At 33.1% G+C, this 21010-nt stretch overlaps 1 protein-coding gene and 1 long non-coding RNA gene across 2 annotated transcripts; both read right to left on the reverse strand.

Annotated features, from left to right (window-relative positions):
- Nucleotides 1–243: 243 nt before the first annotated feature.
- LOC143051029 (uncharacterized) lies at nucleotides 244–11373 on the reverse strand. Its single transcript, XR_012970550.1, has 5 exons — nucleotides 11319–11373; nucleotides 6871–6941; nucleotides 4228–4321; nucleotides 3330–3389; nucleotides 244–693 (listed from the first exon to the last, which is right to left on the reverse strand). It is a non-coding gene; the product is annotated as an uncharacterized LOC143051029 (long non-coding RNA).
- Nucleotides 11374–14248: 2875 nt separating this feature from the next.
- LOC143052060 (uncharacterized) lies at nucleotides 14249–20787 on the reverse strand. The gene is made up of 7 exons (XM_076225033.1): nucleotides 20693–20787; nucleotides 19561–19622; nucleotides 18565–18727; nucleotides 17704–18015; nucleotides 15111–15177; nucleotides 14887–14954; nucleotides 14249–14361 (listed from the first exon to the last, which is right to left on the reverse strand). The coding sequence occupies exons 2-7, from the start codon at nucleotides 19582–19584 to the stop codon at nucleotides 14249–14251; spliced, it is 747 nt and encodes a 248-aa protein (XP_076081148.1). The 5' UTR covers nucleotides 19585–19622; nucleotides 20693–20787.
- Nucleotides 20788–21010: the final 223 nt, after the last annotated feature.

The following is a 21010-nucleotide window of genomic DNA, read 5'->3' on the forward strand; positions in this document are numbered from 1 at the left end:
TTCCTTCTAGGGAGTCATTATACAGAGTACAAAGTTCTTTTTTATAGAATCCAAAAGGATCTTTCACAAATGTACCTATGCAAAATTCTGACGACCACTGCTTTGAATCATACAATTTACATAACAGAGGAAAAAAATCAAACCTGTATAGTTGTCTTATTTCATTTCTATCAATATCCTTAACATACTTTAAAGCAAGGTTTTCTTTTTCTGAATCTGTTAAACATAATTTTTCATCAACCAAGTTACATATACAAGTTCTAAAAAGCTCAAATTCCAAGTGATCAAAACAATTATCCTGAAACACCTGTAATCTGCATGTTAGGATTAGCTTATTCGATTCTGTATCTAGAAGATCTCTAATATCATTCATTGAACCTTTCCATTCATCTAATTTGCTTGTGTTGGCCGTGAAATGACCACAAAAATCATCCAAGACAAACAAAGTTTTTCTGTTTCGCATGTATGTGTCTCTAATATCTTTTGAACTTCCGACCTGAACAATTCTATAACCATTTTGTTCTATTTGCAATGCCATATGTTTCACTAAAAATGTCTTTCCAACTCCTGGTGGACCGACAACAGACACACACTTATTTCTACCTAAGCAATCTATAGCATATTTACTCGCCCTTGTGTCTACAAAATATTCGTCTTCTTTTTCCCATTGCTCTAATCTTGCAATCATCCAATCTGAAGGGATAAATTAAAAGAAAATTGGACGTAACATTTACCACAGAGGCATTTATATTTAAAACTGTTTTACATAAATATAATTGTACTTTTAAGTTTGCATTGCAACCAAGCCATCAGAGTTAAAACGTCTAGGTCTTTACATGTAGCCTTTCAAATGGACAAGATTTAAATACAAGGAAAACAGAAAAAAATACCGATTAAGGATTCATGAATTCATTTTATGCTCAACCAAATAATATAAATGCATTTTTTTTAAATAGCAAAAAAAAAATATTCGCGGAACGGCCAAAAAGTCAGAACTTTTATCTAAAAATGGATGAGTCTTGCTATTGTTAAATTTATAGACTAACTGTTGACCAGATTTTGCAATGTTCGATGAACTAGGAGTTTTGAATTCATGAATAGATAAACCTAATTGTATTCGTAAGGAATAATTTACTTTTATGCATCATTTATTCGTCCGCACTAATGAGTCTTATGTTGACGAAAGGAGCAACAACTGTGGAAATTATATCAATTCATATATACTTACAATTATGTTTTGGAACAAATTGATCAGTTAATGATGCAAGATAAAGGTGTCAAGATCAGGAGAAGGATATACATGCGTTCAACACGAATTAAAAAACTAATTTAGTTTGCAATCAATATAACGTAATTCTATTTCATATCTGATTATAAAAAGTCCCATGTAGAAAATAATATTGCTGAATATGATGTATTTACTCATAAAATATCGAGGTATGATTGAATTACATTTTTTTGTCATATTATTGATTTAAAATAAAAGTATAAATGGCAGAAAATTATGTTGATGAATATGATGTGTTTACTTAAATGTCACGAAACAACGTTACTTTAAAACATTTAGGGATGAAGATTATATAGGACTTTTGCAATTCCTTCGTTTGAATAATTGGGAAGTAAAATGAATAACATGAATTTCAATCATCAAAATTGAAAATGGAAACGGGGATTGTGTAAAACAACAACCCGACCAAAGAGCAGAAAACAGTCCGAGATAACCTTCAATAAGAAAATCCCGAATCCGGAGGTGGGCTTCAGCTGGTCCTAAACATTAATGTATACCGGTTCAGCAAAATGGACGTCACAATCCGAAATATAAAAATAACCAAAACACTTCAAAACGTAGAAAGCATACATGACTTACAAAGGCGCGTGGTTCATGACTTGTGACAGGGGCAAAATAATGCTGTGTTAAAAATGTTTTGTTACCCTCCACACATCTTCGCTAGCCAAGGGTTACGATCCATAGAGCGGGAGTGGATCGTAACCCTTGGCTAGCGAAGATGCCCTCCACATATCTCTATCGAATGCGGAATGAACAATTTGGATTTATATTTGGGTATTATTTCCTTGTACCGATGATAAAATCTAATTAGAATTTTGACAAGCTTGTGTTATCTAATTCCTGTCGTTTTATTTTTTTCTAAGTAAAACAGAGATTTATTTTGTTAATTCAAATATATACACGAGTGAAGCGATCAAGTTGGATGTATAAACATTATAAGTTGGTGCCAAGGGAACTTCACAATCTCTAAATTGTTAATTAACAAGAGGAAATGAAAAATCATCTCTTTTATCGTAATTTTTTGTAGTTAGCTTCACGGTAAATATATCAGGAAAAGACAGTGTTTTATATTACCATAAGCTTTATTTAAAGTCAGTTTAGCAGGATAAAGTTTATATACCGAAGTCATTCATAACATTATGTGTTTAAAGTTTGTATTCATCTCAAAATACTATTTTCTGTGATAATGCATTCCATTCCCTATGTAACTACTTTTTATGTTGGCTAAAAATTACTGTCAAATCTACATGGTCACTATTCTGAATTGCTAGAAACCACAAATGTTTGATAAATGCAATATATTTGAAAAATAAATCTACAGAAAAAACAGTTTCAATAAAATTATATCCAAATCCAAATCTAACGGAAAAACCTTCGCTTTGAACCTTTAATTTGTGTGGCGTCATGGTTTGCCAAGTTCTTAAGTACAATTTCATTTTATCATGCATTAGAAAAGGAAAAACAGAATAGCAATTTCAGAGTCAAATCGGAATACCCCGTTTTAACGGCTCACCTACGCATCGCCATTATCACTGAATTTGCGATGTCAAATTTGACAGTCGCATCTCTTCAAATACCGTACTGTTGTTTCTCGAATCATAAGCTGATATATTTGTTGTTAATGAACTAGTTAAACCAATACATGGAAAACACCTTCAAAAATTAACTATTTTCACTCGCGCTATTACCCTTTTTATTGTTTCATTATTGTAATATTGTGCACGTATATGCTATTGTTTAGATGATAACAAAGGATTTCTCTTTTCATCACTTTTATCATAGAAAACAGTTTTCCACATATGAATTTTTGCTGATTCAAAGGTGTCTACATTAACGGATATACAATTTACATTTAACAATCAATACTAAATGTCACATATATATTGTTGAGTACTTATTGAGTGGTTGGAAAAAAATCATCGAACTAAAAAACATCTATATGATGCTTTTTTTATGATACAAATATATATCGGTTTAAAATACAAATATAACTAATGAAAGATATATTTTGAGTCATAAGTTAAATTGTTAAAATATGTACCTGGAACATTACTACGGTCTGGTTTTAGACGTTTTACTTGCATCTGCTGCCCGTCAATGTCTTAAATGGAATATAAAATATAAACGGTTTCATGTGTATTGCTTTTTATTTATTATTTTTTTTTATTGAAATGAACACATGAGTATCTTAACCTCATTTGTTTTATATGATTCATAAAAAAAGGTTTCAAGTAAAGCAGAAGACTTTACTTAGTCGAAAAAAAGTCTAATCCATTTGTAATTTTTGAGCAATAAAATATGTTTAAACTAATTAAGTAAAGCACCTGTACCTTTTCTACCTTTGTTTTATCTATAAAAAAAACCCAACAAGATAACGTTTTGTTTAACAGATTTTATTTTTTGGTAAGGTGAATGAATGTTACCATTTTTTTTAAATAATAATGGGTGAATGTTATATTAAATATAGTACATCCGACATGTATGATTCTATTCGACATCGTACGTTTCGCACATTTAACACATAAAATAAATGCATTTGTAAGGACGTTGTAACATGTGTTATTTTCTCCTGTTTATAAACCATGATCATCTGAAAAATAACTTAAATGTCCAAAAACATTCTACATATACGATAGAATTATGTCTGATAATTTATGTTTGATACGAAATGTCCATCTTATATTGTGTTACCAAATACAATGCGTTCTAATAACTGCGGTCCGTACTAAATTGGGATGAGTTGTTGTTACTACCTGGAGTGAGTCTTTACTTGCTGCTATTATTCCTGTCAAGAAAATTGTACCAATTGTGCGTCAATGTAGGTCAGTATGGACATCATGTGCATTTGGAAGAATAGTCATCTGCAAATAGTATCTTTAGTTATATATAACACTAAATGAGAATTATTTTATATTGTATTTTGTCCATGTCTAGTTTACCTTTTACTAATTCTTCAATCGTGCTCTGCTGTGCTTCGTTTGCTAAACAACCAGTTAACGTCAAATCTGTCATATCACCGACTCCTACAACAGCCTATAAAGAACAATAACTAATTGCACATTCATACAATTCAGTAAGTGAAATAATGCAATAAGTATCTTATTCTATCAAAACAGATACTATTTTTAAACTTTTCTTGCTTATGTTGGTAAAATCAAGTTATGCTTCCATATACTATTGATCTACAGATCATACATAGTATTTTGTACATCCAACATTCATGTATTTATATTTTTATTTTCCGGTTATAGTCTTATCGTTTGTGGTCCAAATAATTATAAAATTGACTCTCCATAACATGATTGTCATGAAAATTGTTTGGACGATTATTTGGAAATAAATGTATATGTTCGAGATTGCAAGTTAGTTACGTAAGTGCTTCACTATTTTTAATATGCTTTGTCTTTGTTTGTCTCTGATGGAATATGTTCGTTGTTGTTCTGTGGTTTGCATGTTGTTTCGACAAATATTTTATTTGTGTGTGCATTTCTCTGTGATACATGTGCTTGCGTGTGTCTGTGCTGTGTTTATGTCACGTAGTATTGTCATTTTAGCAATATATTTAGTTTAACATTGTCATAAAGCAGGCGGTTTGGCTAGCCGTTGAACTTGGTTCGAAATATTTTGTACAAAGTCAAGAATATGGTAGTTGCTATCAAATAGTTTGTATTTATGTATGTTGGCGTTTGTTTTGTTTTTTGTTGCACTTCAGTGTTTCTGTGGTTCCTTTGTTTTGCTCATATAGTTGATGTGTTTCCCTCAGTTTTTGTTGGTAACCCGAATTTAATTCTCTCAATAGATGTATGACTGCTGAACACTTGTATACTACTGTTGACTTTATTTATAGTTATAGTAACTTTTTAAGATTTGTACATGTTGTATGTAATGATTTGTCATCAAACGAATTATATTTTTCTCGAATTTGACCTACAGAATTTTTGTAAAATTTTGTACATTCGAAAGTTGCCAAACGTGCTTACCATTATGGAGCATATGAGATTATTCCGGTTTTGATTTGGTTCGTGTGACTTGGTTAGTCCTTAGTTTTATATGCTGTGTTAAGTATAATGTTCGTCTGTTGGTCGTAATTCGTGTTTTGTCATCAGTTCATTTTTCGACATTTAGATAGAATGTCCCTTGGGTAACTTTTTCTAAAATGTCCTGTACCAAGGATTATTTCAGTTGTTTTCAGTCAGTGACTTTCAATGTATGATGGCATTTGCTTTAGTTGTAGTTTAGTTTTCTGATGTTTCGATTTTTTCCTTTCACAGCGTTTGTGGTTTGTTAACCGTATCTGTTTTCGTTTAATCGAATTATGACTATTGAACAGCGGTATATTATTTTGCATCACTTTAGCAAAATACATCCTTTGAAATTAAAAAAAATCCAACTTCACATTTTTCGACAGAAAAAAAAAATCGAAATGGTTCCCCGGAACACAGTTTCTCGCCTACTGTTACTGTTAATCGCAGGCTCAACAAAAATTAGGTACAAAATAATAAAAATATTCTTCTTTATTCTATCTTTTGATTGTAAGAAGCGTCTATCCAAGTTTGGTAAAAACCAGGATAGTTTATGAATCCAATAAATGTTTAAAAAAATTTAACTGCAGACTGTATGTAATATTAACTGAAAAAAAGTTCATTTATAAGTAAAATACGGAAAAACAAGAACAAAATTTTAATAAAATTTTCTTTTAGATACTAGCTTTTGATCATTAACAAGCTTCTGTCCAAGTTTGATACATGTCCAGCATAGTTTAAAAAGGTATCAAAATTTTAAAACCTTTAAACACAGAGTGAATGATATGTTTCCTGGCAGAAAAACTAAGTCCATTTATAAGTAAAATATGGTAAAAACGGATATCTGTTTACAAAATTTACTTCTGTATACTATCTTATGACCATAATCAAGATAGATTCTCTCCAAGTTTGGTAGAAATCCAGGATGGTTTAAGAAGGTTATTAAAATTTCAAAATCTTTTGACTTTCCGCCGACGACGGAATGTAGGATCGCTATGTCTCGCTTTTTCAACAAAAGTTAAAGGCTCGACAAAACCAATCTGTCACGGGTATTGACTTTACAGTTGATAAGACTGCTAAGTAATTTTCTAAGGTAAATGTTTTAAATCGGTAACATTTGTGTATCTTATTCACGGAACAAAATAATTGTACCATAAGTGCCGCATTACCTTTATTTTGTCTGATTATTTAATAGTGACTATTTTTACTGATTTTTATTGGCATTCCCCATTTGAAATATCGCAGATGATATTGACGTCAATGTCTACAAAACTTGATTAAACTTGAGCAATGTTGAGGTTAAATTATGAAAAGTCTGATTTTGTCTATCATATTGTAGAAATATCGTTAGCACTATAATTGATACAGAAGCAGAAATAATTTGATTAATATGTAGTATTCGGTATTTTATGTGACTATTTTCATGTCTATCATGCATAAATGGTGGTAACAAGTTTCTTGATTGGTGAGTTTTGTATATTTATTTAAACTTGAGATGAATTAATCGACTGATTATAGAAGTCCGAAACTTTAATATGAATGATTAGTCAATAGGTTTACCTTGTATTCAACGTCGTCTGATTCTGTGATGTGATCTATTAATGTCAGTGAATCTTTGGTGGGTGTTGTTGCTGAAAGAGAAGTAATATTATTTCTGATGAGTATGTACAAGAAAATGAAAACTTAAATTTGTATGACGAAATATAACCTTGTGCAGCTGCAATGTGGTATTCTTTTAGAGTCCATGAAATGAAAAAAGGACTGGTTGGCATGGAAACAAACATTGACATTTTTTGTCCAATGTTAAGGACAAACTACGATATTCGTCTATCCATGGTTTTTGTGAATACGGTTGAATATTCATTACAGTCAATGAATCAAATATCATTTTCAAAATGTTTTAAAATCTTTGTCAGTAAACATGTTAATTATCAGAAGCAAGGCAATTAAAATGCTGATAAATAAAACTAGTCTTCTTTTATACATTACACCAAGCTAGGGTATGAACTTTAGATACAATTTTTAGCTTCGAACTAAAGAATTCATTGGCATAAATGATAAATAAGACACAAAAGATCCGTAAACATTTTGGTTGTAGATGACATTAGGACGAATGTCTACGGACTGTTTAAATCCAGTACTGAAATTATAGGTCCATGTTTAAAGAGGTTGTACTGTCGAGGCTAACTTCTAATATCGTATACAGAAAACAATACAACCATACAGTTTGACGTTTACTTCATTATAACAGAACTGCTAAGGCGACGTCCCACACTGACGTCAACCCTAGATACATAACGGTAAATTGCGACGTCTTGACTCCCGCGGTATTCTCGACATTCTCCGGGCGGCGAAAAGTAAATATCAAAATTAAATTACAATCAAGAAAAAAAAATTAAAATTACTGTCTCTTAAATTCAAAACTTAAACTTAACTTTAGCACAGTCACTAGCTTCCAGACTAGTTATCTTTCGGTTAGATTCCAATGAGTCTATTTCGTATACACAAATCACAGTATGTCCATTTTTTCTGTGTACCTGTTCCTTCTTTCAATGAATAGTATCATGTTATGGGTTTTTGAAAGTAAGTCAATAAATCAAATATTTTAGTAACAGTCAAGAATAAGTCACAACAGTTCAATAGATACGTATCATTCAGTCCATCTTTTGATATTTTCCCTGTCGGTTCTGCTTCCTCAACTCTCTCGATAATTTGGCAACGTGTCTGTTCCTTTATAATTTCTTCTAAGCCAAATTCCTTTGCTTTATTCGAAACCAGTACATTTACTGAGATGCTGGATGTCGTAGACGAAAGTACCCTACCCGGCTGTAAGGGTCCTGATAGTAAGTATCCAAGCTTTGACTTCATCGCGATCGGTCCATCTCCTCGTATTACTTTGTCTTCGATAAAGTCCCAATAGTGGTCGGCACCAATAAGTAATGATATCTCAAAATAATCGTCTTTGGTAACTGGGTGAGCGAGTCTTAATCCCTTCAGATAATCCATATTTCGGTTAACGTACCGCATATGATTATGTATTGGAACTGCTATGGTAGGAACAATAAGGACTTCAATCGGAATTTTACGACTATTTTCGGTTTCGATAAAAAATGTGGTTGTGCGTAGTTCTCTCGTGCTCGTGTTGTCCTCTCCAAATGCCGAAAGGTGTACAACTTCAATTCCTTCAGTTTTCAAATTCAATTTCTTCGCTAGATTCTCTGTTAAAAAAGATCTTTGTGCACCCTCATCAAATAAAACATTCGTATCCATAGATATATTACCTGCCCATACAGGAGCTACCGCCGTTTTCAGTAGCACATTTGTACGCGTCTGTGTCGATGAATGCAAAACTTAAGTATCTTCCTGGTTTTCAGTGTCATTTATAAGATTGACGGGTGAAGATTGAATCTGTTTATTTGTATTGCTTGTAATGAACGCTAAACCATCGCTGTTAACATTATTACTCGCACTACATAAGCTGGAATGGTGTCTCTGGTTGCAGTGTCGACACGTGCGTTTCGATTGACACTCATTAGCATGATGATTTCCTAAACAGTTAAAACATAAATTATCACGAATTACGATAGACATTCGGGCTGTGCTATCACTAATATTGGTACAGTTTGTTGGCGCATGTATCTCTTTACAAAAAACACATGGTCTCTCCGTAATATTCCGGGGTTGGCTCTTCGCGTTGTGTGCTGTGTGTATTCGCGGTGATTCTATTCCTGTATGAAATGTACATGTAGATGCGGTTGTGAAGTGACTTTCTGAAGACTCGAGATATGTTCCTGTATTTTTTCCCGCCTCCATGATCTGAATTTCGTTAAGTATACTCTTCCTCAAATCTTTCAAATTCCAACTTGACGGTCCGTGTTGTCTTGCTAGGTTTTGGCGTATTTCTGCGGGCAACTTGTTCAGAATAACGGGTATCAGTAGTGAACCATAAGTGTCTGTAGTTTCTCCGAGTGACTCTAGACCTCGTACGTAAGTTTCAGTTTTGTCATAATAATTGCGGAGGCTTACTAAAGTATAAATTGGCGGCGAAATCTCAAGTAGAGCTTGCATGTATGTTTGTATTATAGTATGTATCTGTCCATACCTCTCTTGTAACAACGAAATAGCTTTGCCGTAATTAGTGTTTGTCATAGAAAAACCTGATATGGTCTGAAACGCTTCTCCCTGTAGCAATGACTTTAAGTAGTTAAACTTCTGTACGTCGCTGAGTGTTGGATTTGTGTGAATAGATGTCTCATATGAATCCCAAAAGGATTGCCAATCTAAAATATTCCCTTTAAAAGTAGGCAAGTTCAACTTTGGTAATTTGTGGTACTGATTATTTGTGCTAGAAGACGAATGTAAACTTGGAATATGCATAGACGGGTTCGTAGTAGGAATAATCTCTGATATAGCGGGGTTACTTGTATAAAACGAGGCTGCATTCGATTGTACATGAGATGTCGACGTGAAACAATTGGCGTGCGGGTTCAATTGCGAGGAGTCGCTTGCGGGTACACTATTTGCTGTAGGTGAAATCAAGGTATGCATGGGTGTATCAGAGGGAGTAACGTTACTAGCTTGAAAAACGGTAGTATTGACGGGTAAATTGTGACTTTTCGACTGGGAGGGATTAATGAGTTTTCTAATTTGACGAATTTTTGAATCTAAATCGAACATGTACTCATCTGTTTGTTGAATTTCATCCACCACGTCTTCATCCGAGCTTGCGTCCACAATTTTATCATTCAGATCTTTAAGAATATTCTTTTTCTGTAACACGGAATCTAAAATAGCTGTGACGTCCTCAATTTCTATTTCGGAAGTGTCTCGTATGTCTCCGAAATTCTTCCAAAGTCTTGTAATTGCTCCTTTATGTCCGGAACGAACGGCTTTCAGCTTTGTATCCATTTTCCCTTTTGGTCACGGCACCATAAATGTCGAGGCTAACTTCTAATATCGTATACAGAAAACAATACAACCATACAGTTTGACGTTTACTTCATTATAACAGAACTGCTAAGGCGACGTCCCACACTGACGTCAACCCTAGATACATAACGGTAAATTGCGACGTCTTGACTCCCGCGGTATTCTCAACAGTTACCTACTAATGTATAATCTGCTTACAGTTGAGAGGTTTTGCTTCAATGTATCTCTTTAAATGGCCAAAATATCCTGTTCTTTTCCTCAATTGTGACTCCAATGAAATTATGCTTCCAATGAGTAACCATTAGATTGTTAACATCTAAGCTGTCAGCTCGAAGAACACGAGTTAACCTATCTGTTTTTTTAAATGGTCAATGTTTAAATGTTTAGTGTTCGTTTTGTATTTTGTGTTATCTGATATCATTTATTTTCAATGCCATTATTTACACATCCTGTATATCCTTTGTCATGGTAAATCCTGTTCTTATGTCAAGAAATGTATTAAAGCTTACATTAGGGGTAGGTTGAGGATTCACAAGTATGTTTAAACCCGCCTCATTTATGTCATTTTAAATGTTCCTGTCCAAAGTCATGAGCCACTTATCCGGTGTTTGTTGATGGTTAATATCCATTGTATTTTTGTCTATTGTTTTTTCATAATCAGTCCGTTTTAATTTTTCTTTTTCTTTTTATTATTATCGTCAAAACTATCTCTAAATTCAACTGTCAATTTCATAATGTTATACAATTATATGATTCTTTAAAAATATATTTGCTAGACCTTCAAATAGCGATTGATGTTTATGAATTTTACTTCTTAAACTTAACAATCGCAAAGTTTCTGTTTCGGATGTATTCAATTTAAAAAATCAATCAGAAATAGATGTTGTGATGCGTCAACGTTCGTGTTGTTTATTCTTTAGTTTTCTATGTTGTGTCATGTGTACTATTGTTTTTCTGTTTGTCTTTTTCATTTTTAGCCATGGCGTTGTCAGTTTGTTTTAGATTTATGAGTTTGACTGTCTCTTTGGTATCTTTCGTCCCTCTTTAATTACCAATGTATGAAACGTAATTGGTCTTACCGTTAGGGTAACAATTTTCTCTTAGTTCATGGATACAGTACAGAAGAATGATACCTACAAAAGAATACTTTGACATTTATATATTAACTTCATACAATATAACGCGAACTCATTTCAAGGAGAGTACAACAGGTCGGGACCACTACCTTATATGGAAATGCATAAATTAGCATACTTATTTTCTCCCACATGTAATTGTTTATTTACATGTGACGCAATTTATTTTTACCTAGGTTTTTGACCAATCCACTCAATGAGTAACAATGCATGATGGACTACTACGTGTTTACAATCAACCGAGAACACGTGTTATTTACTGAAATACAACACACTTTTTCGTGCAATGCGGGATTCACAATTTCGCTTAGTTTTTCATTTTGTGTATCCTCATTTATAGTTCGTGATACAAAGTATTCCTTCCATGCTCAGATTAACGAAGAGTTGTTTCTATGCGAAGAAAAAAGGGTTTGAAATACCCGATATATATAGCCGTTAATATGTTTGATGATGGCACGGAGATTTCATGTATTCGTCCACCAGACAGCAACGAAACAACAGCGAAAAACACAATTACCCATGAGACAATCTTACTAGTGTAAAGTAAGCCATCGAGAACAGAAGGTGCTAATATTCACGAGTACAGCAATTTCCGTATAGATAATTAAAGGCAAATGTGTGATCCTTGAATTTTGTGTTCGTAAAAATCGAAGAAATATTTACATACATGGCAGTGTTAACAAAATCTATAAGTACAAAATGTATTTATTTTTGTCACATTTCAGTATATGAGACTTCCAAACTGTTCAATTTGTTTTGAAGGTAGTGAAGTCAGCAACTGTAGTTTCATTTTGTTTTCGTTTTTTAACGGGCTCGGACATTTGCCAAACTGATTAAAATCATTACAGCTGATTTCCTAATGCTTGCAAAGTAAAACTTTGGTTGGCTTGCTTTCTTTGTGTGTATAGCTGTTTATTCAAGCTTTGAAAATAAGATTGACATCTTTAAACAATATATATAGGCATAGTTTAACTTGTATATTTTATATTTGAATTTAATTGGTTGTTATCCTAATATGATTGTACAATATACACACAAAGCAAGCAAGCTAACCAAAGTTTTGCTCTACAATCAGTAGGAAATAAGCTATAATGATGTTATCCATATGTATGTGCGACGAGGTCGAAAATTTGATATGTTTTGTGAAAATTGCAGCGTTGGATCTAATATAAAAAAGAAGATGTGGTATGATTGCCAATGGGACAACTGTCCACAAGAGACCAAAATGACACAGAAATTGACATTTATAGGTCACCGTACGGCCTTCAACAATGAGCAAAGCCCATACCGCATAGTCAGCTATAAAAGGCCCCGATATGACAATGTAAAATAATACAAACGAGAAAACTAACGGCCTTAATTATATGAAAAAATTAACGAATTTAACGAATATGTAACACAAAAACAAACGACAACCACTGAAATACAGGCTCCTATATATACAAACCTATATACGTTTTTATTTATTAGACAGATTTCTTCTCCTTATATATATTATATTGGGCCGTTGTTTTTGTTTTTTGTTTTTTTTTTTGTATTTTTTGGATTGTTTTACATAAGTAAGTTTGGGTCATTTATCGCGTACTTTTCGGCATTGAATCTATGACTGCTTACTTTACTAGATTATGTCTTTTTTTGAAAGATGTCTCATTTGGCACTCATACCTCACATCTTCTTATTTTTACATACAAAGCACGTTTTAGAATAAAAATAATAGGTAATATGACACCTACTGTGATCCCGGGGCTATAACTATTTGAGATATTTCACATACGTCAACATGACAGCAACCGAACGATAAAAAACCTCTGAGGTATATTCTATGATAAAATTAGCAAGAAACAGACTTTATCGATGGATGAAGCTATACAAAATGTATAAAGCTATATACCGTACCCGCTCAGTGGGGGATCCAAGGGGGTGTTCCGGGGGTTGGACCCCCCTTTTTTGAACGATCAATGCATTTGAATGGGGACATGTAGTTGGAATATTATGATGTTCTTACTTTCAGTTCAGGTCATGATAAAAATTTTACACATCCAGTACATAAAAAAGTGTTTCAATAAAAGTTTTCGTGTTTTTCTAGGCAGAAATGAGTTTGGCATGACATTATACATGTTTAAAAGAGCTCAAAAAATTTCATAGTGGTCAGTGGTCATTTCATCTGAAATTTCACTGTTTCAGGTCGTAAACTTATTGCACAGGTACAATGCATAACAATGGAAAAAAACCTGTTAAACAACTTTAACAAGGGGAAAAAGAAAGTCGAATAGTGAAGCCCGTAAACAATACTTTTTTAATCTAAGCATGCAAATTAAAGATTATGTTATATATTTAACAAAAATCACATTCGCTGAACAAAAACATATATTTTGAGAATCCAAGACACTATATTAGTTGACAGTTCTTCCACTAATTCCACGTGTTTTCCAGTTGTAGTAAACTCGTAGTAGCCCACAATGCATTGTAGCTCATTGAGTCGATTGGTCAGTTTTTCAAGGCCGTATTGGCCTTGTGTTTGGGAAATTACTATGCAAATATATTCTGACGTAAAGAAATCTAGAGTTCTCGACCTGTACAACAAATATGATGACGACATGTTTGGCAATATTTGTTGCCTTATATTTTGAATCATGATTGAAATATTTATTGAAAAAATGTCGATACATTCATGGGACATGTGGGAGTAATCAATAAACAAAAAAAGAACGTATTTGTCACAATCACAATTGTTTTTTTAATATAAAGTAGTAATCTACATGATTGTTGTTTAACCTATTTAATATTGATATCTTGTATTAACGTAAATCTTATTAAATGATTTAACTTATTTTAAAACAAATGGAATATAAATGTGTTCTTACGTCCATACTTCACTCAGCCCTTTTACAATCCATTTCGAGAATTTTGTTTAAATGATGACTAATAACATGCTTATCAATGCATAACGTTATGACAATTATTCGAGTGTATGATTCCCGTTGCACTGAAATAAAAAAATAAAATAGAATTACCTATTAGAAAACAGTAGTACCTATTAAAAAAATTAAGGGAAGATCAATTACTTCAATCAAAATCACTACTTGCTGCTGTACATTGGGATATTCTTCACTGTTATTGTTCGTTTTCCAGGTTTTGTTTTGATGAATGATGGACGTGGCTTTGAACACATCTTGCATGTCTTTTTGTCTAGTACACCATAGACTTTCTAATGTTAAGATTTAAGTCTTTCTAATCAGAATAAATATAGGGAGCGTTTCGGGGGCACTTTAAAGTGGTACTTTCATAGCTCTTTGTGTGTTTTTTTTGTAAATTTTTCAACAAAAAAATCATTGAACATATAACGTAATTGCAACATTTTTATACTGTTGCACTCTATCATATATAGTAAAAAAATAAATATTAAGAGCATAGCCTACATATTTGGTGAAACTGTACCATTTATTTGCCAAAATAATACGTATTCAAATCTAAATAGATAAAATGTCACAGTTTTGCATTCATCGTTTACCTATCGTTGGAATATTTTCTGTTCTTGTGATATCTTCTGTACTACTGCCGTTTCTTTCTGTGCTGTCTCTGTAATATAAATGTTCTCTTAGCAAATATGCACACTGTTTTGAATATTTTCACTGCAAACAAAACATCATGATAGCTAGAGAAATATGTAAAAGCAACATACTTATAGTTACATGATCTATCTGGTTTATTTTAATTCAAATGAAAATTATTTACCTTTCTTTGGTAATTGTTCGACAATTGGCTATTGATGTGTTCATCTTCTCGTGAATGCATTCGTAATCTGTAAACAATTTGATTATTAACATAAACTATAATTGAAGGGCAACAGTAGTATACCGCATTTCAAAAGTCATAAATTGATTGAGAGAAAACAATTCCGGGTTACATATTCAAACTAAGAGAAACACACACACACCAACTTTAAGAGGAAAACATAGGAACAACAGAAACACTTAAGTACAACAAAAATAAAAGCCAATACATACATAGAAACGATATACCTTAATAATGTTGTCTGATATAATACACAACTTTGAAGCATGATGCAGATATACGTCAAAGAGATTTTATAATAAGGTAAGAACGTGTAGATGTCAGCACGTAATGCGTTTTGCTGTGCGTTTGTTTATTCGACATTAACCTTAAGGCTTTAGGGGAAGGGTTCTGTCTCAAAGGAAATGTTAACCCCGGTCACATGTTTGTGCCTGTCCAAAATAAGAAACTTTTAGCCTTTGTAAATCAAACATAATCCTAGACAACATTATTAAATTTAACTTAAATTGCATGTTTAAGATCGTGAAAATAGGGTTTAACATACGGTATAAATAAAGATGGTAGTCCGTTAGAAGGAGACAACAAATGGCTGACACGTGTTGAAAGAGAGCCATATCTCTTGCTCGTAAACTACACCCTTGTAGATTAAGAGAAAGAGTAGTGTAATGCCGCTACAAGGCAGCACTCGCACCCGTAAAGTGGAAAGGGATTAATATAAGTTGCAATAACTTGTTTCCAATCCACTATACATAAATATGTTTAAATTAATAAGGGCCACTGCAATGCCTTCGTGGCAATACTTCTATTAAACACTGTTATAGATATTTCATAACTTTTGGACAGTTTTGTGGTGTTTCGTAAATTATACCATAGCTTTTGTTGAAACCCACGGCAATAACCTCACGAGACGGAGTCGAGTGAGGTTGCCGAGGGGTTTCAACAAAAACTATGGTATAATTTACGAAACAACACAAAACTTTCCAAAAAATATGAAATATCTGTTTTAACCTATTGCATCTTTCGCTGTTAAAAATTGTGTATTTCATATTTTTTGTTTGTTTACTTCGAAATTATTTTAATAAGAATCTGTAAAATAACCCTTTTCGGACCTTACACTTAAGGCTCCGCCTACTTTTTAAAACTAGAACGGGCTTCAGAAACGGCGGGTAATCAGTTTGAACAGATTTTTCGACAGGGATGGATGCATCTTTACATTGGTGACGAAAAAACTGTTTTAGATGTTCTGGATAAGGACAAGACACTTCTGGTACAGATTTCTGATATTTTGGAAGATTGCTGCAATCCCAAACTTACGTACAATTGAACTGCAAAGGGTAGGTTTTTTTATTCTATTATTTGTTTTCAAAATGTTCGAAATGTTTTAATTTTTTTTATATTAACTAATGATTTAGAGGAAATTAATTTCACAAGATTCTGTCTGAGAGTTTGTATGAATTATTCCACGTTTAACTTGAAATCAGAAGCCCCTGAAGGAGGGTAGGAGGGGTCCTGATCCCGCAATTCCGGGCTTAAAAACACGAAAGAATTTCCGGATCCCGAAAGCGTCAATCCCGAAATCCCGAGCTTAAAAACACTCGATCCCGGAGTCCCGATAAAGGTCCTACCCCCCCCCCCCCCCTCTTTCGCCAATGGCGGTCATGGCGTACATTAATTAAACGGGATTTCAAAATGTTCACGATTAAATTCATTGACATGCGACGATACAATTTTAAAAAAAAAGAAATAGCTCATTTAGAGCTGGGAACAATATATCTGACACATATATATTCCTGTTTAGAGTAAACAAACGCTATGTAATTTTAACGGTCAAACATAGAGTAGCCTCATTAAAAATCTAGATGTCAGCAGTGTTTAATAAATCGGGTGTGAATCAGACACTTTTTAAGTGGCGGTGGGGTAAAGCAAGTCAACATTTAAAAATACTATTAAATAGGTTATTGTTTACCATATTTAAAGTTCTTTAAAAGGGGCGTGCTTCCTGTCCCCTCCATCCCCTAAAAACTAACCCGCCTTGCCAAACAAACGGTTAGAAGCGATTAATGTAAATGTAGCTGTACAGTGGAGCATATAGAAAGTTTACCATTTAGTAACCGAAAATCAACATATTTTTAAACTTTATTTGTTTGTTCTGGGAGCGAATCTTGGTTCATTTAAAATATAGGACAACAGAGTTGGTGTATGTGGGTTCGATTCCCACCCTAAGCAATCATTTATTTCAGCGGGTGCAAAACGGGCAGTTTAGCTTAGTGGCCCCACACTGACTTTGTTGTTTCTATCAAAAATTTCAGGCGGCCGGGGCCAGGTCTTGGCTATTTTTTTCTCTTGAATACCTTATACAACAAAACCATGGTATAATTTTGAAAATTATACCATGGATAGCTATGGTATAATTTTCGGTTATTGAGATTTATACTCGGGTTGCACTCCCATAGGTTACATTGTACAGCTATAGGTTAATCCTTCTAATCCAATTACAAATATCGTTACACAATGCAGATAGACTAATAAATACCTGGCGATAAATAGTACGTCTGGTCAATACATGTCTTTAAATGACATGAACAATCTTCTTCTGATGGCACACAGTAACATGGATTTCGGGGTTTTCCGATGAAATCGTAACCTCTTGTAAAGTCGCACCTGCAGGTAATATCTGTATTACGATTTCCGTTAGAATAGACCAATTGTCCTTCTTCATTGCATATAGACTTAAGAAAGATACAGTTGGTACTAACATTTGTATAATATTTTATCGGCCATGGATGGTACCTCTCCTGCGAACAAATATCCGCATCTAAACCTCCACGAAGAACACCTTTTCTACCTAGAGATAATATTTCAAAATACATAGTTTTTATATCAAATATGTCTTTTATTTTGGGTATTGAAAGCATTGTCCGCTGGACATAATTGTTCAAACAGATATTCAGATAAAGTCTGATAGGCGAATACTTAAAATTATACATTTGAACAAAGTACTATTTACTAGATTTAGTTTGCAATTTTGCATCAGTGTTGTAGTTTTCATTTGATCTTGTTCACCCCGAGTGAGTTGTTTACCTTCATCAATGTTAAACACGCATGCATGGTTAAGCTATTTATCAAGCAGGTTTAAACCGCTATTTTCTGCATAAGGAAATGATTGCAACATGTCAGGAATATGACAGTTGTTTCATTTATAACAATATATGAACGATCTTTTCATTTTGAACTTCCTTTGGAGTTCGGTAATTTTGTTATTTTACTTTAAAGACTATTTTACTATCCTCCTGAAGTTTAGTGACCAGATTGATGATTTAGTTTTATTCTTGATAGTAGTCTGTTGATAGTAAATATAGATTGTTTTCCTTTCCTACGATAAGATGGAGCTTACCTGGTGCCTGGAAATCAGATATTGTGCAGTTTTCTGAATATCCATTAATTAGATCATTCTTGAGGCAGGAATACTTTGATGGATCTGGACAAAGACCTCTTGCTCGAATTGACCATTGTGCTGGTTCGGGGCATTGTAATGGAAAGGCTGTACATGCGTGAATCTAAAATATACAAGGTTACCAAACTTCTGTAAATGACAATAAATATATTAAAGCAGGTTAAATAACATCTAATGTATTTATAATTATGATTTAATATTTTTTTCACAATTGCAAGTAACACAATTTTCAAAAAAAGAAACTGATTAGGCAGCAACCGGTTGATTTTCTGGGACGGTGGATTTTTTTACCGGACAAACTATCTAAATTTTTTTGGGGGACCACCCGAAAACATTTTTTTCTTTCAATTTTAGCATTACATATAGTGGCAGCTGAGGGTGAAAAAAACTATTTTATTTTCTCAGGGTCAAAAACAAATTATTTTTATTCTCCTAAAACTGGAAACAATTTTTTCCCCCAAAAAAACCCAAAGCCCCCATCCCAACCCAGATACTCATATGGGTGCTGCCTTAACGCATATAGTTATGTTGGAAATTAACATTGATTCAAAAGTTCTTTTTTTTTCTCAATCTTAGAATAAGCATCCGCTGGCACTCGTTGTAATTACTTGTGAGGAATGTAAATGTTTTGTCTTGGAAATCAAAGAAGAAATGAAATACCAAATTCTTGTTATCAATAATAGCGACAACTATATATCTATGCAAATAACATATAGTAACATAGTGTTATTTCAGATGCAATTAGAGAAAACAATAATTCATAATTATAGTAAGTTTTTGCATAAGTGCCATAAAATGTTGAACGGTTTTTATGCCCCTTACCCTCGTCACAATTTCAGCAAAGCACACAAGCACATATGCATATGCACATACACACACCTAGACATACACATAATGATAATAATTTAGATGTAAGTATTACAGTTTAAGACATACCAATACTAGGAACCTGAAGAACATTATCGTCTCATGTCCTTGTTTCCTGGTAGGAACAACATCTGTAGAAAAAACAGAAACCTTACAGTAACAACGACATCTTATTTAAGAAATCATGTTGAATTATTGAAATTCTTATGATTTTTAAAGAGCAATCATCTTAACCAATATTAGTAGTGAACTCGTTCATTGTTTCATAATATAATCGACTTATTGATAAAACTTTTGAAAATATGCCATTTGTTCTGTTTATTTTAAATATTTGGATCGAACAATGCCTGAGATTATCATAATCAAAGAAGGGAGAAGAAGAAACGTTACATAATTTGCGTATTTTTGGCATTACTCAATATCGTCTGGAACCATCTGCAGTTTTAAGTTTATACTACACCGGTTTATAACCAATGATTTTGAAGAATATCACCGACGTACTTCTAGGTACAAATTGTTCCACGTTTGGAGAATATAGAACGAATAACCAAAAACAAGTCCACAATAGCAGGTGGTCAACAAATTTATCCGTCCAGTCTAATTGTGAAGTTTCCAATACAAGAAGTTGTCAGAGGTACCAGGATTATAATTTAGTACGCCAGACGCGCGTTTCGTCTACATAAGACTCATCAGTGACGCTTATATCAAAATTTGTATAAAGCCAAACAAGTAAAAACTTGAAGAGCATTGAGGATCCAAAATTCCAAAAAGTTGTTCCAAATACGGCTAAGGTAATCTATGCCTGGGATAAGAAAATCTGTATTTTAAAAATTTCAGGTAAATTACCAAAATATTGAACAATAGGAAGAAAATCCTCAAATTAATCCATAAAAACAGGTACTTTGTTAATTAGCTAGCTTGTTTTGTAATTCTATCGCTCAACACGTTACAGACGATTTACTATTCATCTTTGATCTTTGAAATAAATGACTACAAAATATACACAATTCGAGCCAATTTCACCAAACAGATAACTAATGAATGACCAATATGATGCAAATCAAAATCCGGCGATGATACCATGCTTCAGACATGGCAAATGATTAGGTTGTACATATGGCACCCGTGTATCATACAACACCATAGCAAGTCACATTGACTGCGAAATTCTCTAGTTTATAACTACACAATGAATACTTACTTATGAAGGTTTGTACAACGGCATGTGTTGGTTCTTGCAGCTGGAAGCGTCCTCAACATTCATATTTGGTGTAATGATTTGTTCATTGCCTATAATGAGAACTTTTATTATCAATATTTCTATCAATACAAATGTATTTATAGACACTGCAGTTTACACAACAACAAAAAACAACAATCTATATGAATAAGTAATACCGGATAATACCAACAATGGTACATATTACATGTTAGCTAATGATACTCTTCAACTGACAAAAAATACCGCACAATAACAAATCACATTAAGGGTGAACTGTTTGATTCTGTAACTAATACT

Source organism: Mytilus galloprovincialis, chromosome 11 (assembly GCF_965363235.1).
Source record: "Mytilus galloprovincialis chromosome 11, xbMytGall1.hap1.1, whole genome shotgun sequence".
NCBI lineage: Eukaryota > Metazoa > Mollusca > Bivalvia > Mytilida > Mytilidae > Mytilus > Mytilus galloprovincialis.

Excerpts from the sequence above, each read along its gene's own strand:
- LOC143052060 (XM_076225033.1), bottom strand. The coding sequence starts at position 19,584 with ATGTTCTTCAGGTTCCTAGTATTG. Across the intron at positions 15,178-17,703 it reads GACGTACTATTTATCGCCAG|ATTACGAATGCATTCACGAG; the intron begins GTATTTATTAGT and ends AATTGTTTACAG. Across the intron at positions 14,955-15,110 it reads CGAACAATTACCAAAGAAAG|AGACAGCACAGAAAGAAACG; the intron begins GTAAATAATTTT and ends TTTATATTACAG.